Source organism: Muntiacus reevesi, chromosome 1, assembly GCF_963930625.1.
Source record: "Muntiacus reevesi chromosome 1, mMunRee1.1, whole genome shotgun sequence".
Classification (NCBI taxonomy): domain Eukaryota; kingdom Metazoa; phylum Chordata; class Mammalia; order Artiodactyla; family Cervidae; genus Muntiacus; species Muntiacus reevesi.
In genome coordinates, this window is record NC_089249.1 from 21,284,242 (window position 1) to 21,311,025 (window position 26,784).

Sequence of the window (26,784 nt, forward strand, 5' to 3'; positions counted from 1 at the left end):
CGGCTCGGCGGCGTGGGCGTCCCCCCCCGCCCCGGCCCGGCCAGTGGAAGGCGCCGGCAGCCGAGGCTCCCAGTGGCCCGGGCGGTGGGCTGTGCCGGAGTCTCCTCCCTTTGGCCCGCAGCAGGTTTGTGGCGGGAGGAGGGGACTGCTGAGGGGAGGGGGAATCTCTGCTCGAGGTCATGGCCGAACCCGGAAGCCGAGAGCCCGAGACTCCGGTAACTGCTGAAGCGTGGCTCTTGCCTTTCTTTAGGGGGAGGCCGATCGTCGGGGTGCGCAGCGTGCGGCTCGCCCGAGGGGCCTGAGCGGAGCAAGGGGCCGTAGTCTAGGAGGGAAGACGCACCCCTGGCTTCACCCCAAGGACGGCTGTTCGCGGCTGCTGGGGGGCAACCCGCTGGGTGGGGTCGGCGTAGGTGGCAGGGGGAGGGGGTTGTCACCTGGTGACCCGGAGGAGGACTAATAAACCCTGACCGAGAGAAGGCCAACTGACCCACAGGCTCCAGGAGGACAAACTGGCAAAGAACCTGCTGGAGTGAAACCAAACTAACATTTGTCAAGGCCTGCTTGCTGAGGCGTTTTACTGGGGACTCCTATGGCTGTCACTTGCTTCCCATAACAACCCTGGGAGTAGGCCAGAAACTTTTTTTTTCCCCATTTATTTGTATTAGTTGGAGGCTAATTACTTTACAATATTGTAGTGACTTTTGTCATACATTGACATGAATCAGCCATGGATTTACATGTATTCCCCATCCGGATCCCCCCTCCCACCTCCCTCTCCACTCGATTCCTCTGGGTCTTCCCAGTGCACCAGGCTCGAGCACTTGTCTCATGCATCCAGCCTGGGCTGGTGATCTGTTTCACCCTAGATAATATACATGTTTCGATGCTGTTCTCTCGAAACATCCCACCCTTGCCTTCTCCCACAGAGTCTAAAAGTCTGTTCTGTACATCTGTGTCTCTTTTTCTGTTTTGCATATAGGGCTATCGTTACCATCTTTCTAAATTCCATATATATGCATTAGTATACTGTATTGGTCTTTATCTTTCTGGCTTACTTCACTCTCTATAATGGGCTCCAGTTTCATCCATCTCATTAGAACTGATTCAAATGAATTCTTTTTAATGGCTGAGTAATATTCCATGGTGTATATGTACCACAGCTTCCTTATCCATTCGTCTGCTGATTAACATCTATGTTACTTCCATATCCTGGCTATTATAAATAGTGCTGCGATGAACACTGGGGTACAGTGTCTCTTTCAGATCTGGTTTCCTCAGTGTGTATGACCAGAAGTGGGATTGCTGGGTCATATGGCAGTTCTAATTCCAGTTTTTTAAGGAATCTCCACACTGTTCTCCATAGCGGCTGTACTAGTTTGCATTCCCACCAACAGTGTAAGAGGGTTCCCTTTTCTCCACACCCTCTCCAGGATTTATTTCTTGTAGACTTTTGGATAGCAGCCATTCTGACCAGCGTGAGATGGTACCTCATTGTGGTTTTGATTTGCATTTCTCTGATAATGAGTGATGTTGAGCATCTTTTCATGTGTTTGTTAGCCATCTGTATATCTTCTTTGGAGAAATGTCTGTTTAGTTCTTTGGCTCATTTTTTGATTGGGTCATTTATTTTTCTGGAATTGAGCTGCAGGAATTGCTTGTATATTTTTGAGATTAATCCTTTGTCTGTTGCTTTGTTTGCTATTATTTTCTCCCAATCTGAAGGCTGTCTTTTCACCTTGCTTATAGTTTCATTCATTGTGCAAAAGCTTTTAAATATAATTAGGTCCCATTTGTTTATTTTTGCTTTTATTTCCAATATTCTAAGAGGTGGGTCATAGAGGATCCTGCTGTGATTTATGTCAGAGAGTGTTTTGCCTATGTTCTCCTCTAGGAGTTTTACAGTTTCTGGTCTTGCATTTAGATCTTTAATCTATTTTGAGTTTATTTTTGTGTATGGTGTTAGAAAGTGTTCTAGTTTCATTCTTTTACAAGTGGTTGACCAGTTTTCCCAGCACCACTTGTTAAAGAGGTTGTCTTTTTTCCATTGTATATTCTTGCCTCTTTTGTCGAAGATAGGTTTATGGATTTATCTCTGGGCTTTCTATTCTGTTTCATTGATCTATATTTCTGTCTTTGTGCCAGTACCATACTGTCTTGATGACTGTGGCTTTGTAGTATAGTCTGAAGTCAGGCAGGTTGATTCCTCCAGTTCCATTCTTCTTTCTCAAGATTACTTTGGCTATTCGAGGTTTTTTGTATTTCCATACAAATTGTGAAATTATTTGTTCTAGTTCTGTGAAAAATACCGTTGGTAGCTTGATAGGGATTGCATTGAATCTATTGATTGCTTTGGATAGAATAGCCATTTTGACAATATTGATTCTTCCAATCCATGAACACGGTATGTTTCTCCATCTGTTTGTGTCCTCTTTGATTTATTTCATCAGTGTTTTTTTTTTTTTTTTTTTTTATTTTTTTTTTTTTTAGATTATTATTATAACACACATTTATTTTTAAAAATTGAAGATAGTTTCTAATCTGTGAGAGTTGTAACTACTCTAAGGTAAATGCTACAGAAAACATTCTGCATTAGAGCAGAGCTTATGATCTCTCTTTTTAACTTTCTTTACTATTTCTAAGCATTTTTTTTTTGCTACCCAAAGAGAACATTCATTAGTTCTTAATCAGCCAATCACTTTTTGAGCATCTACTATGTGCTACATTGGGCTAAGTGAAGTGGACAACAAAAAAGTCAAGGAAGACCTGGTCCTGGTTCATGAATGCGACAGTCCAGGTAGTGAGAGGAGACACATGCAGTCAACTTACCGATTCAGGGCAGTAACATGTAGTGGAAGGAGACCTGGAGTGGCTTCCAACAGTCACAGCTGTAGTGACCCTAGTCATCATCAGTGTTTTATAGTTTTCTATGTATAGGTCTTTTGTTTCTTTAAGTCGATATACTCCTAAGTATTTTATTCTTTTTGTTGCAATGGTGAATGGTATTGTTTCCTTAATTTCTCTTTCTGTTTTCTCATTGTTAGTGTATAGGAATGCAAGGGATTTCTGTGTGTTAATTTTATATCCTGCAACTTTACTATATTCGTTGATTAGCTCTAGTAATTTTCTGGAAGAGTCTTTAGGGTTTTCTATGTAGAGGATCATGTCATCTGCAAACAGCGAGAGTTTCACTTCTTCTTTTCCTATCTGGATTCCTTTTACTTCTTTTTCTGCTCTGATTGCTGTGGCCAAAACTTCCAAAACTATGTTGAATAGTAGTGGTGAGAGTGGGCACCCTTTTCTTGTTCCTGATTTCAGGGGAAATGCTCAGAAACTTCTTTAAAGACTTGGAAAAGAGTTGCCCAGGGGCTCGCGGTGACATTGAGGCCAGGCCATTTGTTAATCCTGGATCTGAAACCCACGTGGCAGAGGCTGCTTTTGTTTACTTGCTCATCCCTGAAGTTACATATTTAAAAAACAAAAACAAAAAAACTTCCTTTGTCCTTAACCTATTTCATTATAAGTGAATATAATTTAATTTTTAATAATGGCTGTGTTTAACAACCAGTTGGCTTAATTCCTGAAAATCTAACAACTGCTTCTTGCAAGCTAGTGGGACACCCCTACCCGCCCTATACTCAGTTTTTTATATGCTATTATGTATGCTTGGAGTGCTTTTCTCATCCCCCTTGGAAAAAAATCTTTTTATGTTGAAACAATGATAGTCTCATGGAAAGTTGCAAAAATTCATACTTTGATAAGCATTTACCCAGGGAATTCTCTGAGCTTTGTGCTTTGCAGTCAAGGGAGAGAGGGAGCCAGGAAGTACAAGACCAGGGAAGCCCTTATAGAAGGTCGAGTCTGGCTGGACCCTGCTATTCCAGGGCCCATCCCAGACGGCAGCCTGGCACTTACACCTCCCCTAGCACAGTGTGCACCCGGGAGATAGGCCTGGGGCTGTCCTGTTTGGCTGGGGGTCCTTGACTCCTGGAGCAGCCCCACCTACAGCCATCCATGCGTGCCCAAGCTCATCGGAACCTGGTCCACACCCTTCAGTGACACACACGGCCTGCTCTCCCAAAACTTCCTCTACCTCCTATAGTCCTTCATGGGAACTGCCAATCCAGCATAGGGAGTGTGAGTGTGAGTGTGTGTGTGTGTGTGTGTGTGTGTGTGTGTGTGTGTGTGTGTGGCAGGATGACCTCAGACCTCTGAAGTTCCGATTCTAGACTTGCTGACGATGGATCAGAGGCCACCCATGAGAGTAGCTTTGAAGAGAGAGTGGGATTTTTATGAAGCTGTCTTTAACGATTATTAAAACCAGCCATGTGCAGGGCATTATGGTGGTGCTTTGATGTTCATTTGGGCTTCCCTCGTGGCTCAGTCGGTAAAGAATCTGCCTCCAATGCGGGAGACCTGGGTTCGATCCCTGGGTCAGGAAGATTCCCTGGAGAAGGAAATGGCAACTCACTCCATCATTATTGCCTAGAGAATTCCATAGACAGAGGAACCTAATGGCTAAAGTCCATGGGGCCACAAAGAGTCAGACATGACTGAGTGACAAACACTTAATGTCCATTATTTAATTTTCACCATTAAGAGGTGAAGATTGGAAGCTCAATTATAAGAAATGGAAATGGTGCTGGGTGCCTCACATGCTCACCCAGCATACACCTGGTTAAGAGGGGCATGGGACTGGCACTGACTTTGGAGGGGCTCTGGCTCCCAAGTCAGCATTCTTTCCACTCTAAATAGATCCCTGGGGAAAAAACTAAGGACCCTCAAGAAAGAGGAGTGAGGAGGGGCTACTGTGGTTCACAATGGGGTCTTCAGGTAGTTCAGTTCAGTTCAGTTCAGTCACTCAGTTGTGTCTGACTCTTTGCAACCCCATGAACGGCAGCACGCCAGGCCTCCCTGTCTATCACCAACTCCCGGAGTTTACCCAAACTCATGTCCATTGAGTCGGTGTTGCCATCTAACCATCTCATCCTCTGTCGTCCCCTTCTCCTGCTTTCAATCTTTCCCAACATCAGGGTTTTTCAAATGAGTCAGCTCTTCGCATCAGGTGGCCAAGGTATTGGAGTTTCAGTTTCAACATCAGTCCTTCCAATGAAAACCCAGGACTGATTTCCTTTAGGATGGACTGGTTGGATCTCCTTGCAGTCCAAGGAACTCTCAAGAGTCTTCTCCAACACCAGGTAGAGGCCTGCTGAATCCCTCACCAATCCTAGTGCAGTATAACCCACAGGCACTGCGATCACCCCTTGGGCAAAGGCTCTGGCAGCTGCACCCTGAACATGTCAAATCAGCTTGGATTTTCCCTGCCCCCCACCTTCACACCTCAGGCTGAGCTAGTGTGCCCCCTCTGCTCCCACTGAACTCCAGACTTTCTACAGTTATATTGTGTCTCTTTTCTCTCTCCTTGGCAGAACTGGGTCTTCGTTGCTGCATGCAGGTTTTCTCCAGTTGCAGCAAACGGGGGCTATTCTTTGTTGTGCTCAGGCTTCTCACTGTGGTGACTTCTCTTGTTGTGGAGCACCATCTCTGGCACATGCGGGCTTCAGCAGATGCAGCACTCAGGCTCAGGAGTGTGGCTCGTGGGCTCTAGAGCACAGGCTCAGTAGTTGCGGCACACCGGCTTAGTTGCCCCACAGCATGAGCATGTGGGATTTCCCTAGACCTGGGATTGAACCTGTGTCCCCTGCATCAGCAGGCAGATTCTTAACCACGGGACCACCAGGGAAGTCCTGTAATTACATTCTCTTGAGCAGGCCTGTGGCTGCTAACTCCCAGGGCCTGGTCACATGGGCAGCATGGCTCCTAAAAGCCAGGCTGTACCGACTGAGGGAGGGACTGGGCACCAGATATCACACTGTGGACACACAAGGCCCTGGTCACCATTGACCTTCAGGTTGGGAAGCTTTAGCCTCAGAAGTTACAACCCAATTGTAAATCTTGAGGCTGCCCCTGACCAGCTCTGTGACTAGGGCAAAGCATTTTTATCTCTAACCACCAGTGGTCTTATTCAGAAACAGGCAACCCCACCCAGTGACTGCTGAAGACTGTGTTGCTTAGTACATGACCTGCAGGGGCATTCCACAAAATGTTCCATTCTCTACCCACCCCCGTCCCCTTCGTGGCAGGGCTGCTTGGCATGGATGCAAGGTTGCACCTTGCACTGGGGGGTACACAGCCAAGGCAGTGGGTGGGGCTGACCTGCAGTTCACACTCCACTCACCCAGCCATGTGCTCTGGTGGAGACTGTGCCTCTGCCTGGCAGAAGGGGCACCTTTCTCTAACCTGCCCAAAGGCACCTAGGGCGTCCACACGTTTGGAGCCTGGCCCTGGAAGGCTGTGAGCTGACTTGTCATGGTGGGCTGGTAAACTGCTATACTCACAACTGCTGGCCTGCAAGGGAGAGAAGAGGGTGGGGAGTGAGGCCCTAATCGCTGTTTCCAGAGAGGAAGAAAGTAAGCCACTCAGTGGTGTTCAACTCTTTGCAATCCCATGGAATGTAGCCCGCCAGGACTCCTCTGTCTGTGGAATTCTCCAGACAAGCATAGTGGAGTGGGTTGACATTTCCTTCTCCAGAGGATCTTCCCCAGGAGATTGAACCCCAGTCTCCTGCATTGCAGGCCAGCAAAGCCCGAGAGGAAACTCAAAGGGTGAAATCAGACTTTGCTGAACTGCCTGGCAGTTGCTGTGAAGCCTGGAAACACCACCACTTCTTTGCTGTTGACCTTGGTCTTTAGTGCACTTCTATGAACTTCAGTGTCCCCTCCAGGAAACAATGAGAAGAATACCAACCTTCTTGAGGTTACTCATAAATAACTGAGAGCCTATTCTGTGTCCTGCAGTGTTGTAAGGTGTTATGAGGATTAAAGCACAGATGGGGATGAGATGATTGGATGGCATCACCAACTCGATGGACATAAGTTTGAGCAAGCTCTGAGAGTTGGTGATGGATAGGGAAGTATGTTGTGCTGCAGTCCATGGGGTCACAAAGAGTCGGACACGACTGAGTGAACTGAATTGAAGGAGGATTAATTTACTAATTCCAGTTGCTAGGCTCCTGAGGCTGTTTACGTAAATGTTTCAAGAATGGGTGAATTCCACCTGGGATCTTGGTTGATTGCAAGCAAAGCTGAGCTGCACCTTAGGGAGGGGCTAAGACTTTGCCCCTACTTGCCTTAAAGTGCCAGGAGCTTGCGTGCTAAGTCGCTTCAGTCCTGTCCGATTCTGCGACCATATGTATGGACTGTAGCCCACCAGGCTCCTCTGTCCATGGGATTCTGCAGGCAACAGTACTGGAATAGGTTACCATGCCCTTCTGCAGGGGATCTTGCCAAACCAAGGACAGAACTCAAGTCTCTTATGTCTCCTGCATTGGCAGGTGGGTTCTTTACCACTAGGGCCACCTGGGAAGCCAGCAGGGCCTTCTCCTAATTGGGCTCTCTCCCTATCCACCCCGCCTCAAGCAATGGTGAGAGCCATCGCCTTGTTCCCTCTAAGGGGTCATGGTCATTCTGCTGATTGCTCTGTGTACATATCCCAGGCTTAGCAGGGCAAGGGAAGGGAGGTTCCCGGTGATCTAAGTCTGTATCTTGGGTTCACTGCCGCTGGTTTTCCGAGTTCCCTGGACTTTGCCCTCCCTAGGCTCCACTGCGCCCTCCGGCCCTGGACCCCGCCCTCTGCCCCTGGGCCACTGGCCTCTTCCTTAGTATCCTCCTGACCTCCTCCTTGTCGCCCAGGCCTGCAGCCCCACTGTCGCCACCGCCATGGCCTCGAAGCAGCTCTTCCACGCGCTCGTGTCAGCGCAGTGGGTGGCCGAGGCGCTCCGGGCCCCACCGGCCACGCAGCCCCTGCGGCTGCTCGATGCCTCATGGTACCTGGCCAAGCTGGGCCGCGACGCGCACCGCGAGTTCGAGGAGCGCCACATCCCGGGCGCCGCCTTCTTTGACATCGACCAGTGCAGCGACCGCACGTCGCCCTATGACCACATGCTGCCCAGCGCGGCGCAGTTCTCAGAGTACGTGGGCCGCCTGGGCGTGGGCACCGCCACCCACGTGGTGGTCTACGACGCCAGCGATCAGGGCCTCTACGCGGCACCGCGCGTCTGGTGGATGTTCCGCGTCTTCGGCCACCGCACCGTATCTCTGCTCGACGGTGGCCTCCGCAACTGGCTGCGCCAGGGCCTCCCGCTGAGCTCGGGCAAGAGCCGTCCGGAGCCCGCAGAGTTCCACGCGGTGCTGGACCCGGCCTACATCAAGACGTACGAGGACATCAAGGAGAACATTGAATCCCGGTGCTTCCAGGTGGTGGATGCCCGCGCCGCCGGCCGCTTCCGGGGCACGGAGCCCGAGCCCCGAGATGGTAACCGATGCGCGAATCGCCCAGGAGTCCCTGGGTTGCGGGGTCAGGCGCGCCCTGAGCACTGCCCTCACCTCACTCTTGCCTTAAAGGGTGGGGTGGTGGGGTGCCAGCTGAGATTCACCCCACAGCATGGGGGTGCCGGCTGAGATTCAGTTTCTTGTCGTCTCACTGGGCTTTATTCTAAAGTGGAGGCAATAATATTTGCCCCGCCTCCACCCCCAAACTAGTTGGAAACCCAGAATGCCCTGTATAAGTGTGAGTTCAAACAGCCCCCTCCCAGTACTATGGATGGGGGGTCACTGCCACATGGGAGGAGGGGACAGGCCAAGTTGGGGAAAGTCCCAAATAGATGGTGCTTGATCAGGTCTACCACCATCTCTGAGGATGATGGAGCCAGGAAAGAGGAGAGAGAAAGTGGAGAGTGAAAGTCGTCAGAGAGGCCAAAGGCTAGCAGGGAGCAGGACTGAGGAGCCTCAAGAAGAGAGAGTGCCACCCCAGATTGGAGCAGAAGCTGAATAGAGGGTGGTTGCTGGCCTTGGTTGGGGCAGGGCCTCTCCCACATAGGCTGGGTTCCCCACAGAGTTCAACATCTGGCTGCTTCCTGAGATCTAGGGAGTGGTGGCCATTCTAAGGCTTCACGTCCCCCTCTATAAGGAGCAGGGTTGGGAAGGGGTCCCCACAAAGCAGATGGATCAATAACCACTTTGGTGTGAGCTTTTTAATGATCTCACAAGAGGACTTCCCTGGTGGTTGTTTAGCCGGTGAGTCGTGTCTTGACTCTTTTGTGACCCCATGGACTGTAGCCCACCAGGCTTCTCTGTCCCTGGGATTCTTCAGGCAAGAATACTGGAGGGGGGTTGCCGTTTCCTTCTTTCCCTGGTGATCCAGTGGTTAAAAATCTGCCTTCCAATGCAGGGCACATGGGTTCGATCCCTGATCGGGGAACTGCAGGGCAACTAAGCCTGAGTCACAACTAGAGAGCCTGTTTTCTGTAACAAGAGAAGCCCCTGTGCTGCATCGAAGACCCAGCACAGCCACAAAAAAAAAGAAAGATCCCTCGAGATGGGTGCTCTTCTCATATAGAACGGGATGTGGAGCCTTAGAAGAGCCACCTTTTCCCAGATCTCAGGAGGCAGCCAGGCATTGAACCCCAGTGCAGTACCTTTAACTGCACTGAACAACCAGTAATCCCCCAGTCGTTTTTCTCATGTCTGCTTTGAGGAGGGCACAGGGAACTTGCCACTTCCTCTGGGAAGCTCTCCCTGAATGGATCCCGCTACCCCTGAATCAGGGCTGGCTGGAGCTTCTTTTTCTCGAGCAGCTTGGGCTCACCCTGTCCTAGCACTGTTAGGGTGATCTGAGGGCAAGGACCATCCATGCTCCTAGTGCGTCCTGAAGACTAACCCAGCAGCTGGATGGAGTCCAGAGAGGTTTGGTGAATTCACAAGGTCCCAACACAGGGAACCCTGCAGAGCTGTATAGACATGACTGTGGGAAACTGCTGATGGCCAAGCTTTTTTGAACCTAAGTTAGTGGCAGTTTGAGATGGTTCAGCCTAATAGGGATGCCACCTTGAACCTGTGGAACCCTTCAGCTTAGCCCCTGGGTGGGGGTGGGGGAGATGGAGCAATGTAGGGCAGTGAGCCAGAGCCAGGCCTGGGTTCAGAGCCCTCCCCGGCTTGCACTAGCTGTGTGACACCAGGCAGGTCACCTCGTCTCTGAACTGCAGCTTCTGCGTGGGTCAAGTCAGGGCAGAACATGGAGCTTAAAGGATGCAGTGAGGGTTAAATGAGAGCACATGTGTTAAGCACTCAGTTCTGTGTTTGCACATACAGGATGCACTTGAGAAACGGGAAGTGGGATAATTAACGTGTGCTTTCCTGGCTGTGGGTCTTTACAGGGGTGCTTAATGCTTACCTCCATGGTGCTCACTCATTCATAAAATGGAAGATAAGGATAAACACCCAGCTGGCCTGTTGTCAAGGTAAACGAGCTGATGTGTGTACAGGCTCCATCTAAATCAGTGGAGAATATCAGCGTCCCCATTGTCCCCCCTCCACAGCCTGAGACCTAGTCTGCTTGATGCCCTTTGCCTGGGATGCTCTCAGCTTCTACCACCCAGACCCTTCCACCTGGTTAAATCTTATTCAACCTTCAGGGCTTCCTCAGAGAAGCTTCCCTGCCCCTCCCCCTCCCAGGCAGTGGGTCCTGCTTGGCAGCACAGGCTCTGGGGCCTCTCTGCTCCAACTAGCTTGGGCCAGTCTGTTCCGTGTGCCTCAATCTCCTTGTCTATGCTTTCCCATAGTATTAGAGCAAGGATTAAAGGGGGAAATATAGCTGAGGGGCTCCTAGCACAAAGTAAACCCTCAGTAAGGTCAGCTACAGTGATTCATGTTACTGTGTATTACTGTTATTTACGATATGTGATATATCTCCATGCCACCCACGAGGGCCTTTTAGTAACACCCATCATCCCTGAAGAAGGAAATGGCAACCCACTCCAGTATTCTTGCCTGGAGAATCCTATGGACAGAGGAGCCTGGCGGGCTACAGTCCATGGGGTTGCAGAGAGTTGGACGTGACAGAAACTACTGAGCATGCACACATGCAAAATAACAAGTATACCAGCATTCATTTACCTAGAACTTCCTCTAATTGTCAGCACAGTCAGTCTTCAGGAAACTTGGGGCAGAGTGTGGCTTCTGTGGAGTCTGAATCTTGGGTTCAGATCCCAGGCAGCAATTCGCTAGATGTGTGACACTGGACAGTAGCGAACCTCAGCATCTCCTGTAAAACAGATTCCTGTAGACAGTGGCTGCCTGGGTTTCCTGGTGGTTTGGACTACCGGAGATGATGCTTAGAGAGGGCAGCGGCATGGCTGCATGGAAGGTTCTCAGCCCCGCAGGGGCCATTCCTACCACCCTTGTACAATTGTTTGTTCTCTGCCTCCTGCTCTCCTGTTGCAGGCATCGAGCCCGGCCACATCCCTGGCACTATCAACATCCCCTTCACGGACTTCCTGACCGAGGACGGCCTGGAGAAGAGCCCCGAGGAGATCCGCCGCCTCTTCCAGGACAAGAAGGTGGACCTGTCCCTGCCCCTGGTGGCCACGTGCGGCTCCGGCGTCACAGCCTGCCATGTGGCCCTGGGGGCCTACCTCTGCGGCAAGCCAGATGTACCCATCTACGACGGCTCCTGGGTGGAGTGGTACATGCGTGCCCAACCTGAGGACATCATCTCCGAGGGCCGGGGGAAGACCCACTGAGGCGTGGCGGGACACAGGAAACTTGGGTGACACCCAGCCACCAGCGGTATCCAGCCCGGTGGTTCCGACTCTGCTTTGACCAGGATAGTGTTTCTTCCTCCAACTCAGGTGGTACCTGGGGCGACATCCCAGAGGCCAGGAACTCTGTGGACTTGTGGGCTCCCAGGGGAGGCAGCAGAGAAGGAGGCAGTGGGCACAGGGGGAGGGGAGGTGCCCTCGTGGTGCTAAACTGGAGTCCCACTTCCCTTCTGTTGAAGAAATAAAACAGTCAAGTGCTAAACTCTTCTGACTGCGGGGCTGCCTCAGCCCTCCTCGGCTCCTGGGCTGACGGCTCCAACATGCCCAGCTTGGGAGCTCCACGGAGCCAGAGTGTCTTGAGGATGGTGTCCCTTCTGCCTTCTGAGCGGTGCTGGGGCCCCAGAGGTCTTCCAGTCCCCCGAGACCGAGTGTCTTCCTGACAGCTGTCTTCTACTTCTTTTGCTACGTGAATGAATGGATGCATTAGTCACTCAGCAGTGTCTGACTCTCTGCAACCTCAAGGACTGTATGTAGCCTGCCAGGCTCCTCTATCCATGGAATCCCCCAGGCAAGAATACTGGAGTGGGTAGCCATTCCCCTTTCCAGGGGATCTTTACTGGGGTCTCCCTTCTGGCTTCTGGGTTATTTAAGGTGAATCTGCTGTGCTATGTCTGGAGTCCCACCCAAAGCCGGCCCCTCCCCATGGGTAAGTAATACATCTCAAGACAGATGGTTCCAGAACTTAATAGGAGGCTGTGCCACCCTGAGGAGGCCTATTCCAGCCCAGCCAGGATGTTTTGGAGAATGGCAGAGTTTAGTCAAATTAGAGGGGATCTAGTTCTAGACTCTGAGAGCCACCCTTGGGGCCTCGACTTTGGGGCTACTTGGGGGTGGGCAATATGAGGGGGTTTGATCCTTCCTGCTCAAGGGGAAACAACCCTTATCCCCCAGGCTTCTCAAGGGTAAGGAATCTATTCTTCTCCCTCCGTGTTTGTTCTTTGTGCAAGGATGGACATGGGTGTCAGAAGGCCCCAGGTGCCCCCTGTTGTAACCTGGGTGACCCCTCCCCCAGGCATCTAACAGCCCCTGAGGCATCTCTTGGTAGCAAAGGCCCAGGTGTCAACCAGTACTGGGGGCACCTCCAGAAGAAAAAAAAAGCAGAAGGGTCAGTGGCTTACCCAAGCTCACACGATGAACTCACGACACAGCTGGAACCAGATCCAGATTTTCTGACTCTGAATTTACTTTTTTTTTCACCTCTGACTCTGAGTCGTCTCTCCCTAGTCCACAGGGATGGTGGGGAACCAATGGGACAGAATCCTGGTTTTCTGAATAAAAGGTCTAAAGTAAGTCCCACCTCTCTGAGCCTCAACTTTCTTACTTATAAAATGGGAATAATATGTACTTTCAAAGAAGGGATTTCAGACAAGGACCTGGCCAAGAGCCCAGCCCTGAGCCCTATCTTCATAGCTCAGGGCTTCTCAATCTTGGGACAACTGACATTTGGGCTGGATAATCTTTCATTGTAAGAGTCATCCTGGGCATCAGAGGATGTTCAACAGTATTTGTGGCCTCTGCCTATGAGATGCCAGCAGCACCAACTAGTTGTGAGAAACAGAAATGTCTCCAGATAAGGCCAAATGTCCCCCAAGAGGCAAAAACAACCCCCTAGTTGAGCACCAGTGCTGTAGGAGCAGTGGCCGTACTTGGTGACAGCAGTCAGGACCAATATGGACTGGGATCTCCACGTGGAGGGAACCCCCATCTCCCCATCATAAACCCTTCCCCCTGGGGGCCGAATTTAACAGTTCAGGAATCTTCCTTTCCAGCTGGTTTCAGACAAACCTCATTTTCTGTCTTAAAAATGTCCCTGCCTCTTCAAGGAGTTGGGTTTGCTGGCAAACACACATGAGGTCTGATGTGGCTTCCGGTTCCCCTGCCCCATGCAAGGCTGCCTGATTTTGGACACAAGGCTGAGCCCCTTTGAGCCTCAGTTTCTTCATCTTTTGTTGTTGCTGTTAAAATTTTATTTATTTTTGGCTATGCTGGGTCTTCGTTGCTGCACATGTTTTCTCTAGTTGCGGTGCACGGGCTTCTCATCACGGTGGCTTCTCTTCTTATGGAGCACAGGCTTTAGGGCTCGAAGGCTTCAGTAGTTGCAGCTCTGGGGTTCTAGAGTGCGGGCTCAATAGTTGTGGCACACTTCCCCGACTAGGGATCAAACCAGTGTCTCCTGCACTGGCAGGAAGATTCTTTGCCACCAAGCCACCAGGGAAGCCCCCGTCTTTTTCTTTTTAATTGTCTATTTATTTTTGTTGTGAGCCACACGTAGGATCTGTTCTCCCACCAGGGATTGAACCCACACCCCTCTGCATTCGACTTGTAGAGTCTTCACCACTGGACCACCAGGGAGGTCCCAGTTTCTTCACTTTCAAAATGAGTTGTAATCATACCTACATTCAGTAACATGGGGATTCAATGAGAGAATCCATAGCAACTGTTTAGGTTGGTGGCAGGCACAGTCAATATCGAGTGTTACTGTTATTTTGTAAAAGACTTACTTTATCAGCACGTTGAGTGTCTCCTGTACTTCCAGCATTGGGGGAAGGGAATGCAAGTATGAAAATTATGTTCCAGCCCTGTAAAAGCCTCCCAGCCAGGACGGAGAAACTGGCCCAGCATATATTTTTAGAGAGAAATGGTGAAATGATCTATTTTACAACAGACTCATTTCACAAGAACCTTTTGATGAAGGTGAAAGAGGAGAGTGAAAACATTGACTTAAAACTCAACATTCAAAAAACTAAGATCATAGCATTTGGGCCCCCCATCACTTCATAGCAAGTAGATGGGAAAACAATGGAAACAGTGACAGACTTTGTTTTCTTGGGCTCCTAAATCACTGCAAACAGTGACCACAGCCCTGAAATTAAAAGACACTTGCTCTTTGGAAGAAAAGCTATGATAAACCTAGACAAGGTGTTAAAAAGCAAAGACACCACTTTGTCAACAAAGGTCCATCTAGTCAAAGCTCTGGTTTTTCTAGTAGTCATGTATGAATGTGAGAGTTGGACCATAAGGAAAGCTGAGCGCCAAAGATTTGATGTTTTCGACCTGTGGTGCTGGAGAAGACTCTTGAGGGTCTCTTGGACAGCAAGGAGATCAAACCAGTCCATCCTAAAGAAAATCAACCCTGAATATTCATTGGAAGGACTGATACTGAAACTGAAGCTCCAGTACTTTGGCCACCTGATGCAAAGAGCCAACTCGTTGGAAAGACCCTGATGCTAGGAAAGATTGAAGGCAGGAAGAGAAGGGGACGACAGAGGATGAGATGATTAGATAGCATCACCGAGTTGATGGACATGAATTTGAGCAAACTCCAGGAGACAGTGGAAGACAGAGAAGCTTGGTGTGCTTCAGTCCATGAAGTCACAGTATCAGACGTGACTTAGCTACTGAACAATAACATTTCACAAGTGGAAAGACAGGTTCAGGGATGTTGAGTGATTTGCCGAAGGGCACACGGGTATTTTGAGAGAGGAGCCTAACCAGAGTTAGAATTCTCAGGATTGGAGTGTCTCTGGTGGATTAGGAAAACCTGAGTTGGTTTTCCCAATTTCAGGATCAAGGGGAGAAGGGAGTAGAACTCAGGGTTTGGATACACATGTGGCAAGCTTGTGGAAGGTAGCCAAGTATCTTGATCCAGGTTCTGAGTTTCGAGCAAGGAGATTTGGTTAGGCTTCTACCCCCAACCCCAGACCCATCATCCTTCCCTCCCCAATCCCTGCCCACAAGCAAGGAACCCGCTAATCTGAGCAGGGGCTTTTTCCTCCTGGAAGGTTCTCCATGGATCTAGAAAAATTCAGAGGTAATCTTCTTGGGGATGGGAGAAAGGAGACAGAGGTGTGCCTTTATAGATTTCTTGGAGCTGCAGTTGGTTTAACTTTGCAGGAGTTGGCTAGGAAAGACCTAGGGCCTTCTGGAGCCCTGCCTTGGAAGTCTGAACTCCCGGAATAATTAACTATTCCCTGCAGGGTCCCGGCCTCTGCCAGCACCCATCCTACCTCGCTGCGTGTGTTCCAGGAACTTGCAACATCGTACAACAGAGATGATGAAAGTTTTGTCCACTTGGTAAATATTTGCTGAGCACCCCTCTCTGAGTCAGGGATAATTGGAAGTTTGCATACCTCGTCTCCTATGTGCTTTGGATTCTGTCCACTCTCTGGCTTGTTGCCTGTAGGGATCATGGCACCAAGGAGCCCCAACCCTGCACAGTGGGCTGAATAACGAAGTGATGTGCTGATTCAGTCCTGGCTCTGCTCGAGGCCCCAGAAGGTCTGCTTTCCAGACCCTTCCCAGTTGGGGCCTCAGTCATCTCTTCTGGAAAATGGGAGCAAACTGCCCTGTTGCATACAGGGTGGATGTGGTGTCAGATATGGAAGAACTCCAAATGATCTAAGACATTTTCTATTATAGGTCATTCCCACTGAAAATAAATAACCCCAGCTATATAAGAAGGATGGAGCTTTATTATCCTTAACATGCAGAGAATGAGTCATTTGGGAGGAGGTGAAATTTTCAGATTAACTGAAGCTTTATAATTTTTTAAATTAACTTTTATGGGAGTATAGTTGCTTTATAATGTTGTGTTTCTGCCGTACAGCGAGTGAATCAGCTGTATGTATACATGGTGGTGGTTTAGTCGCTAAATCGTGTCTGACTCTTTGCGACCCCGTGGACTGTAGTCTGCCAGGCTCCTCTGTCCGTGGGATTTCCCAGGCCAGAATACTGGAGTGGGTTGCCATTTCTGTCTCCAGCATGTATCCCCTCTTTTTTGGATTTCCTTCCCATTGAAGTCACCACGGAGTACTGAGTAGATTCCCCTATATTATATAGGAGGTTCTCATTAGTTGTCAATTTTACACATAGTATCAATAGTGTATATATGTCAATCCCAATTCATCCCACCCTTTCTTTCCCCCTTGGTGTCCACATGTGATAAGGGGTGTCCTGAAGTTTTATCATTTTAAGCACCCCCAAATTTAACAGGGGGTGGGACACAGCGTTCTGAGGATACCAGAACTCTCTGTGGCTTTGTTTCATCACTTTACTATGAGCACTGTTTGCCCCTAAACTAAACGGCCCCCAATTGCTGTGACTTTCCCGTCCTTGAGTCCTTGCATCTCCAGATCATCCTTGACCACTGTCCATCCTGGTTAATATCGTGCTCTCCAGAGACTCCATCTGCTTCTAGGTAGGCCCACTCTCCAGATGATGCCAACTATTCTAGGGCTTAAACCACTGGTGAACCAGGGCCTCCGGCAACCCACTGGGGTCCACTGCCTGCAGTTCCCTCCCCCTGCTCCTCTGCCCATGTCCCCTGTCAGAGTGCGTGGCCACCACGCAGGGTCACCTGTGCCCAGACCTGCCTGGCCGCCAGTTCTCCAGACTTGGCCTCTCGTCCCCATAGTCAATCAACACCCAGGCCCATGATTTCCATCTCTGTACTCACTGCCTTGGTGCAGGTCACCACCCCCACCCCGATGCCAAAGACACACAGATACAACCTGTCCAGTCATTAATTCCAGCACACACCTTCAGGAACAGGCCTTGTACTGGGATCTGGGGCATGGAGGATAAAGACATAAGGGGAACTGACCTAGTGGAGAGGGGCAGACAGACAGACAGACCAGGACAGCTGTGGCAAGGAGGATCTAAGAGATGAAACAGAACAGGAGAGGGTGGAGCAGGTGGCTCTGGGTCCGAGAGGCTGGTCTGAACAGGCCAGTAGCCCCTTTCTGAATCCCCTGGCCCGTGCCGCCTCACTCCATGTGGAACAACAACGGGGGATGGGGTTCAAAGCCCAGCCTCCGGAGTATCTGGACCTCCAGCTCACTGGCTATGAGTGTGCTTCGATTTCCTCATCTGTCATGGAGTAATCCGGTACCCACCTTACAGGATCAGATTGATACAAGCACTGAGAACAGAGTCTGCACAGTGAGCCCAACATCCATGCATTATTAATTACTAATATTCTATCCTACTCAGGTCACTTCTGCCTCCTTTAACCTGCCTGGGTGCCCTTGAGGGTAGCATATCTTATTCGTGGTTCTCTTCCTGGCCCCAGCACAGTGACACAGTCAGGGCTTAATGAGCGTCTGATGTGTATATTAATATCCTGGCGGGACCTAAGAGGGACCCTAAAAAACCTTCCTCGGGACTTTGCTGGTGGTCCAGTGGATAAAACTCCAAGCTCCCAATTCAGGGGGCTTGGGTTCAGTCCCTGGTTGGGGAACTAGATTCAGCATGCGCAGCTAGGAGTTCACTTGCCATGGCTAATGATCCTGCAGGCTGCAATGAAGATGGAAGAGCCTGAGTGCTGCAACTAAAACCCAGTGCAACCAAATAAATACTAAATAAAACAAATATTTTAAAAAATCCCTCCTCTTTACTGAGGACTTTCCGTGTCCAGGGAGAATGCTAAGTGTTTTGTACCCACTTAATCCAACAACCCTGAGAAATAGGTGTTATTACCCCTTTCTCTCATTTTATAGATAAGGAAGATGGTGGCTTAGGTCAGGTGACTCACCTAAGGTCTAGGGAAGGATAGGGCTGAGACTGGAATTCTAGATGGAATGGTTTCATCATCGAAACCATTATTCATCATGGTGAGACAGAACTGGAGAGAGGGTCATAGAAAAGGGAGTGGGATTTCTGTCTGGGTGGGGGGTTCGTAGGCCCCGTAGGAATGCATTCACACATGCTCACACCTTTGCTAACAGGTGAGGAATTATGGAACCAGGCTAGACAGTTTGCCAAGTTATGTGTGCACTTTGATGCATATCTCCAGGACTCTCTATAAAAATTGTACTTCCTCTCCTTAAAGAACATGTAGCAATCTGCAGAAAAAAACAGGAGGAAGGAGACAACTATTGAGTGCTAACAACCACACCCAATAATTAGGTGCAAGCATGTGATAAACTGCAAAATTGTGTGGTCCAGAATGAGGTGAGAGGGGCTTCTGAAAGTTCCCAAGTAAGCTAGGTACCAGAGAGGCTTCTGAGAACTAGTGCAGTGGTGCAGCCCCCAGGGAGGCTGGTTCCTGTCCATTCTGTTTCTGCCCTTCTTCCCCTCTTTTCCCTCTCACTCCTGCCTGGTGGCTTTTCTCTATTTCTGAATCATGAAAGGCTTGATAAATCACATAGCTATTAAATGAAACTGCATATGCCCTTACCTTGGAACCAGCCATTCCACCTCCGGGAATTTCCCCTGAAGATACACTTCCAACAATAGGAAAACACTTATGCATAACTGGGTGGCTTGTTATAGCAGTATTTGTCATTTTCCAGTAGCTATGTATAGATGTGAGAGTTGGACCATAAAGCTGAACACCAAAGAACTGATGCTTTTAAACTGTGGTGTTGGAGAAGACTCTTGAGAGTCCCTTGGACTGCAAGGAGGTCAAACTAATCAATACTAAAGGAAATCAGCCCTGAATATTCCAATATTCATTGGAAGGACTGATGCTGAAGCTGAAGCTCCAATACTTTGGCCACCTGATGTAATAAGCAGACTCATTAGAAAAGACCCTGATGCTGGGAAAGATTGAAGGCAGGAGAAGAAAGGGGTGACAGAGGATGAGATGGTTGAATGGCATCACCGACTCAATGGACATGAGTTTGAGCAAGCTCCAGGAGATAATGAAGGACAGGGAAACCTGGCGTGCTACAGTCTCTGGGGTCACAAAGAGTTGGACACAACTGAGTGACTGAACAACAACAAGCCTCCAGTAAGGGAGTAAACTGACACGCCTACCTCCTGAGATGATTCACTGAGAACACAGCATCACCTCTGATGTCCCTGCCAAAGATGTATCTGGTGAATCAAATCATGAGGACACATCTGACAATCCCAGATTGAGGGCACTTCTATAGGATAAGCAACCTGTTCTCTTTGAAAATGGGAGGCAAAGAAAGACTGAGGGACTGATTCACATCAAAGGAGATTAAATAAGACATGACGGTTGAAGGCAATACATCCTGGATTGGATTTTTTTTTTTTTCTATAAAAGATACTAGTGAGACAAATGAGTATTTGAAGAAATCCTTAGATAAGTTAATGGCATTGTATCAAAGCTAATTTCCTGACTTTGATCATTATACTGTGGTTGTAGAAAAGAATGTCCTTATTTTCAGATCACACTGAAGAGTCTGAGTGCAAGGTCATGAACTCTGTAATTTACTCCCAAATGGTTCAGGAGAACAAGAAAGGAAGAAGCGAGAATGAAAAAGCAAATGAAGTAAAAATGTTAACATACTGGGTAACAGCTCTACCAGGATTCTTGGTATTATTTTTGCAACTTTTCTCCAAGTCTGAAATTACTTCAAAATAAAATTTTATTTAAACAAATTGTAATACAATTTTAAAGGTTACTTTCCATTTACAGTTATTACAAGATATTGGCTGTAATCCCCGCATTATACAACACATCCTTGAGGTTATCTTACACCTAATGGTTTGTCCCTCCCACCTCCCTACCCTTATATTTGCCCCTCCCCCCCCCCACACACGGGTAACCACAAGTTTGTTCTCTATGTGTTATTTTTCAAACACCAGGTTTCTGATTCAGTTTCACAGGGCCGCTAACTGCACCCACATTCCAAAACAAGGTGCTAGACCATCTAAAGCAGCTCTTTCAGCCGCCTTGGTTAAGAACTAATTTAGAAACCGTAGGAGACCTCCCCTCCCACCCACAGCAGAGACAGGAGACATGCCATCAGGAGCCATTGGAGGGCAGAGAGAGGCTTCCTCTAGGGGCAGTTGTTGGGGCTCTGTGGCACTCCCCATGGTGGGAGTTGCCTGGGGTACCCCCCCTCCCCACAGGTTGACTGGCTGGGTGGGGGTTTCAGGGAGTCCACCTGAAGAACTTGAGCTGTGTCTCCTGGATTCAGGGGTCGGGGATGGAGGGAGCTCAAAGGTTGGGTGAGACCCCTGCCTGGGAAAGCCTTGGGGGAGATGCTGGCCTGGCTGGTTGCTGGGCGGTGTGGTCAGTGGATGCAGCTGCATAGGGTGAATCACGTCAGCGGTGAGCTAGCCAGGACTTCTGGGGAACCCACAGAAGACCCAAGTGAAGAAGATGCCTAGGGGCTGCCCTAGAAGGGACTAGCCCCTTCTGGACAGAAGGGACTTTGTCCAGAGGGCTGTGGGGTAGGGCAGGAGGGAGCGAGAACCAGAGGTGGTTCCCAGTGGGGTGCCCCAGACAGCCAACAGGAGGAGTTTCTGCCAGGGTAGGAAACCCCAGAGCGAGCCACTCCCAGCAATGTGGACTCCAAAGAACCCTCAAAGCTATCCTCCAGGGCAAACAAGCCTGCATGAATCATTGCTCTGGCCAGAGCAAAGGAGCAGTAGAGGACGTGGGCACCAGGCAAGCAAAACCAGTCCTTTCCTTTCCCACTCCCCATTCTGCTTGCCAGGCCATGCAGGAGCAGGAGGCGGTGGGGAGTGAAGGTGCAAGAGGAGCTGGGGGCCCAGGAGAGCGCACAGAACATGCGGAGGGCTCCTCCTCTGTATAATTATAGTCAAATTATAGTCAAATCTCCCTGTTGGGGTGGGATTAAAAGAGCTAATCCAGGAGACTGCTTGGCGCAGAGCAGGGCCCATTGATGTGCTCATAAATATCTCTCTGGCAGCAGGGGCCGGGGCTGGGGGTGTTCCATGAAGCCCAGGGGGTCAGGCAGGAGCTCCTGGTTCTGTGCAATTCCTGATTCAAGCTTGGCTCCTGATTCCACCTGTGGGATGATCTTGCCAGGAACCAGAAGGACCTTTATGGGGAAGAGTGGGATCTCTGAGGGAGGTTGGGACATTAGTTGACTGTCATGACCTCAGTATTCCAGAGCAGAGCTTCTGGAAAGGGAAGCCAACAAGAGCAGATGAATAGGGTGGGCGGGAAAGCGTTGCGAGGGCCACCAAGGATGCAGGCAGATTGGTGTGCTCCCCACTGGTGAAGTCTAATTGCGGGCCACACTCCGGCAGAGTCCAGACAGGCCGAGAGCCCCGCTAACCACCCGTTCCCCAACCCCGACCCGGCCCACTGGTTGAAGAGAGCATCTTGCAGGCTGAGGGCATTCAGCAGGGACCCCGGCGATGCGAAAGTGTCAGGGTCAAACTCAGCTACACTTCTGTGCAAATTGGAGAAAGGCAGGCATCCTTTTCTACAGACCCTTGATTGCCCTTCTGCCATGCGAAAGGCGACCCCTGGAGTTTGCAGACATTAACGAGCCCTCTGGGTGAGCTCTTCAAGGGTAGGAGGGTCTGCACCTCCACTTCAGAATTCTAAAACCCAGCACTTGGGGCAGGCTCTGTGAATATTTGTTGACAATTAAAGGAAGTTGTAGGTAAATGCATTCTGGTTTACTTGTTATCTTGAATGCGTGGGTGCTCAGTCGCTTCAGCCGTTTCTGACTCTTTGTGACCCTATGAACTGTAGCCCACCAGGTCCCTCTGTCCATGGGATTCCCCAGACAAGAGTACTGGAGTGGGTTGCTATGATCTTCTCCAACTTGTTATCTTACAGACATTCAAGTCTGTGGACCAGGTATCTAGCCTCTCTGAGCCCCATCTGTAAAATGGGTATGATAATACTTCTAGCCCAGGTAGGTGCTCTAGCACATAGTAGGTGCTCAATCATAATAACATTAACTGCATGTAATAACACTAAGAAGTAAGAATAACATTATGATATAAATATTGCAAATGGTGTAAAATGAGAGTTGAAAAGGTTACATAACTAATTTTACATAACTTATTAGTGAGGTCTCACAGGAAACCATGGAGCAGAGATGCAAAGTCTGGACCATGGGCCTCTGAAAGCCTGTTTGAATATTTCTGGCTGGTAAAGACACCCTCTCTTTTACTGCATAAGCTTGTTCTTCTCCTCAGGTGACCTGAAGAGGTGCCAATTTAGAACCAACAATCTCTATCCCAAAGTAAGAGGCAGATCTGTCAGCCAAGGCAGGGATGGGATTGAATTTGATGTTTAAAAAAAAAAATAAAAACCACACAAAATAAGAAGAGTTGAGATGAATCAGAATGTTCTGACATTCTGAACGTGGGGCAGAGGAGGACTGACTCCAAAAAGCCCAGCAGAGATGAAAGACATCTTAGTCATGGGAGTGACAGCAGATGTGAACAAAACCCTCAGATGTGGGGGATGCTGTTTAGAAAATGAGAAGATTCAAAATAGGACACGGTGATGTGCTCAGGTGAGAACTTCAGGATGTATTTTCTGTTCCTTCAACTCTGTCTGGCAGTAGAAAGTTTCCCAGGCCCCTGGAGATCTTGGGGGTTTAGCATGAGGAAATGGCAGTCGCTCTGCTCTGGAGGCTGGGTCATTTGGGGTGGCTTTTCTCTCTGCCTCTCCCTCCAACCCCAGCAGAGAAGTGTTGGTTGGGCTGGTTCATTCCAGGCTGCTGGGAAATGCATCTTAAGGGGCAGTCTTTGGCTTAGCCCCTGATCTTGGACCCAAAGGACAATAGGCAGAGTGGCAGGATTGGTTTCATGAAAGCCGATATTCACAGGACCTGAGGCTTTGTCCAGGCAGCGTGCTGAGTGCTCTTCATGTGGTTTCATGTGTTAGCTTGTTGAATCCTCACAATAACAGCATGAGCTAGGCACTATTATTCTCAGTTTAGATATGGGGAACCTAAGGTTCAGAGAGGTTAAGTGATTTTGCCAAGATCACCCAGCTAGCAAGCCACAAAGCCTGGGCTGGCATCCTTGTCTGGGAGCTCTGTGCCCCTTAATCCTGTCTCACTTTCAAGCCCTATTCTGAGCCATGTTAAAAAGCATCTGAGAGTTGCTCTTCCCAGAAGGGGACAGCAGGGGGCAGTGTAAGCAGAAAGCATTTGAAGTCTGGCCCTTCTCCAGGGTAACCATCACCCCAAGGAAGTGTCTAAGGGATGTTTAATTTTATCCTCTAAATTCAGATGACATGCATAAAACTGTGAAGCATACCAGTCCATGATTACAAGCAGAATAGTCTGGGATTCCATGTTTTTTCAAAGACTCTCAAGCCCACCTCCTCTAATCCTAAGCCCCCTCTAGGGGAAGGGACCACCCCCAGTGCCTTCATCTCTGTGTTTGAATGTCTGGCACACAGTTGGTGCTCAGTAAGCAGTAATATCACTGAATGATGGTTGGTGGGAGGGAGGTGGTATTGCTTCAGGTGGGAACATTTTAAGTGCTTACTGAGGGGGTGCTGGTGTTTAGGTATAGGTGGGCTTCTGAGGAAGGAGGGGGGGTAAGCCTCCCACTCCACTCTGGGACCAAAGATGCTGGCTGAGCCTCTGTGACACCTTCAGGACCCCATGATGGTCCACGATGGCAATGAGCCAAGCAAACTTGCACTGGGCCACCAAGGTGGGTGTAGTTTCCTCCCAGCATTCTCAGAGTTAAGAAGGCCTGTGCAAGGGTGTACTGGGACTCTGTGCCAGGTTGAGTTTCAGAATCAGTGAGACAAGCTTGAAGGCCAGATCTGCCCTTGGTTGCCATTCCCAGCATCACCTGGAAAGGCCCAGGGTCTCAGAGCCTCGATCTCATCTTCCATAAGATGGAGGTGGGAACAGGATCAAGCACATGGGGCTGTTTTAAGAATTCTGTACAGACTTGACCTGGTGCAGAATAAACCCTTTATCAGTGATAGCAGCTGCCGCCAGTATAGAATGCCTAGGACACAGTCTCCAGCATGTTAGATGCATAAATGGTAGCTCCTGCTCTCACCCGGCTCCCTGAGAACACCTGTTACATGAGAGAGATGGGCTTAGAATAGCATCTGACACATAGGAAGCCCTGAAGCAGTGAAACAAAACACATCGGAAGCCAGTGTCAAGGAAGAAGACTGGTCTCTGTCCTAGAGACTCCCAGTATCGGGGAGGGGTTGACCCAGTTGCCCCTCTAGGCCAGGCCCAGTGTCGCTCTGCTGGGTCTTTGTTGCTGCAAGGGCTTTTCTCTGGTTGTGGCGAGCAGGAGCTACTCTCTAGTTGCAGTGCATGGGCTTTTCACTCTGATGGCTTTTCTTGTGGAGCACAGGTTCTATGGCGCGTGGGCTTCAGTAGCTGTGGCTCCGGGGCTCCAGAGCACAGGCTTACTTGCAGTGCACAGGCTTAGTTGCTCTGCGGCATGTGGGATCCTCCCAGACCAGGGATCAAACCCATGTCTCCTGCATTGGCAGGGGAATTCTTTACCACTGAGCCACCAGGAAAGCCCTTCTTTCTTTCTTTCTTTATTTTTAAATATCAGTTTTATTGTGAAATAATTCAGCGCAGTAAGGAATTTCACCTTACCTAAAGAGAGATCTGAATTTTGTCCCGGGATATGCCTCTTTAGTTTAAAAGCTCTACACTGTCCACGTGCTGCGTGGTCTGTGCTCCTCGCTGGGGAGAGGCAACCCCCAATGGGTGAGAGCTGGTGGCCCAAGAAACCTGGGGTCTGCTCCATATTTGCTGAGTGACCCTGTGCAAGTTATTCTCTGCCTCCAGGCTTTGGCTCTGTCACACCTGCAGGAGCAGGTTGGTTCAGGCAAGCCCTGGGTTGTCACAGCTCCAGGATGCTACAGCTCCACCTTCTCAACTTTCATTCCTCCTGTGAACTTGTTCATGAAAACTGGCCCCCTCTTGGTCTCTGGAGTATGGCTCTTGCTCCTCGCTCTCCAGACTGTGTCCCGTCCTCTTCATTCACTGGGGCCACCATCTGAGAGGGCCTTCCTGGGTGTCCAGCTCTGGGACTTTTCAGGTCTTCTTTGAAGGGGTCTTCTCCCTGCTCTACGCTCAGGCCAGCCCAGCAGGCCTCTCCAGCCCAAGTTGCTCTGCTGAGTATCACACCTGCAGAACAATCGTCTCTTGCCAGAAGCCAGGGTTGTCAGCATGACCCCTCCTCCTTCCTCTTTCTCCCTCCTTCTCCTGCCTTCCCACAGCTCCTTCAAGCTTCACTTCTGTTGCCCAAGTAGCCACTGAAGCCACCTACTCCTGGTTGACGCTGCCTTGGTTGGGGCTTCTCTACCCCTCACCTAGAAGCCCTCCTGGCTGGTCTCTCAGGGCTTTGAACCGTCTCCTCTGCAGTCTCCAGAGTGACCCAAGTTACACATCTGACCGTGTTACTCCCTGCCTATGACCCTTAAGTGGAAGACGACATATTCCCTGCTATGGTTTTGTTTCAGCTGATGATGGTGGAGGACTCACCAAGCGCCTGCAGTGCTGCTGCTCGTCCAAGGCCAGTTCATGACGCATTTCCTATTTCATTCATTCATGTATTCTGTATACTACAAGCCATGGATTATGGCGGCTGTTTTACCAACATAATCGAATCTTCATGACAGTGTTCTTCAGCGGCACTTCCCACTTCGCAAAAGGGAAAACAGATTCAGAAAGGAGGTGGCTCAAGATCTCACTCGAATCTGTGTTTAAGAGAACACAAGTTCCCAGGAGCAGGAGTCTAGCAGCTGTGATCCACTCCCTGCCAAGGGGAAAAGTTTATGGAGACAGAACCTGAGGAATAACAGAACCTTCCCCTCCCCGCCCCGCCACAGGGCCAGGCTGCCCAGTGGGTGGGGCCTGTGTGTGTGACACAGAGATCACTGACTGAACTAGTGAGAAGGAAAGGAAGTGAAAGAAGACAGCTTTCAGGAATTCTCTGGTGGTCCAGTGGTTAGGACTTGGCGCTTTCACTGCCAAGGGCTTGGATTCAATTCCTGGTCAGGGAACTAGGATCCCACAAGCTACATGGAAATAAATAAAGAAAGACAATTCCCCTTCTGCTCCTTTCTTTCCCAGGACCCAAACCACATGAGGAGCTGTCCCCTTCCCGCACCCTGCAGAACCCACAATAGCAGCACCCCCTCACCCCTGCCAAGTTATCTGGCTCAGAAATACATCCATAGAACCAATCCCTCCTCCCCTTCCCGAATTACAGATAGGTAAATGGAAAGTCTCCCAGCACTTCATCCTACAAAAGCCAGAATGAAAACCTAGCTCTCCAGACATTCATCCAGTACCCTCTCCACTCTTCCTCCCTAGAAACGTTTCCCACAGAGCAGCAAAGGGGACTTGGTGGTGGAAATGCACTTGAAACCCACC

General features: G+C 49.6%; 1 protein-coding gene across 3 annotated transcripts; it reads left to right on the top strand.

Moving 5' to 3' along the window:
- On the top strand, nt 1-13,004 carry MPST (mercaptopyruvate sulfurtransferase). 3 transcript variants are annotated; one of them, XM_065939236.1, is made up of 4 exons: nt 1-124; nt 7,749-8,370; nt 10,271-10,354; nt 11,337-13,004. In XM_065939236.1, exons 2-4 carry the CDS (start codon nt 7,776-7,778, stop codon nt 11,633-11,635), a joined length of 978 nt encoding a protein of 325 aa, XP_065795308.1. In that variant the 5' UTR covers nt 1-124; nt 7,749-7,775; the 3' UTR covers nt 11,636-13,004. The 3 variants fall into 3 exon arrangements, with proteins under 3 accessions (XP_065795308.1, XP_065795292.1, XP_065795299.1); XM_065939220.1 differs by having other exon boundaries at nt 115-215; XM_065939227.1 differs by lacking the exon at nt 10,271-10,354 and having other exon boundaries at nt 115-215.
- The last annotated feature ends 13,780 nt before the right edge of the window (nt 13,005-26,784 follow it).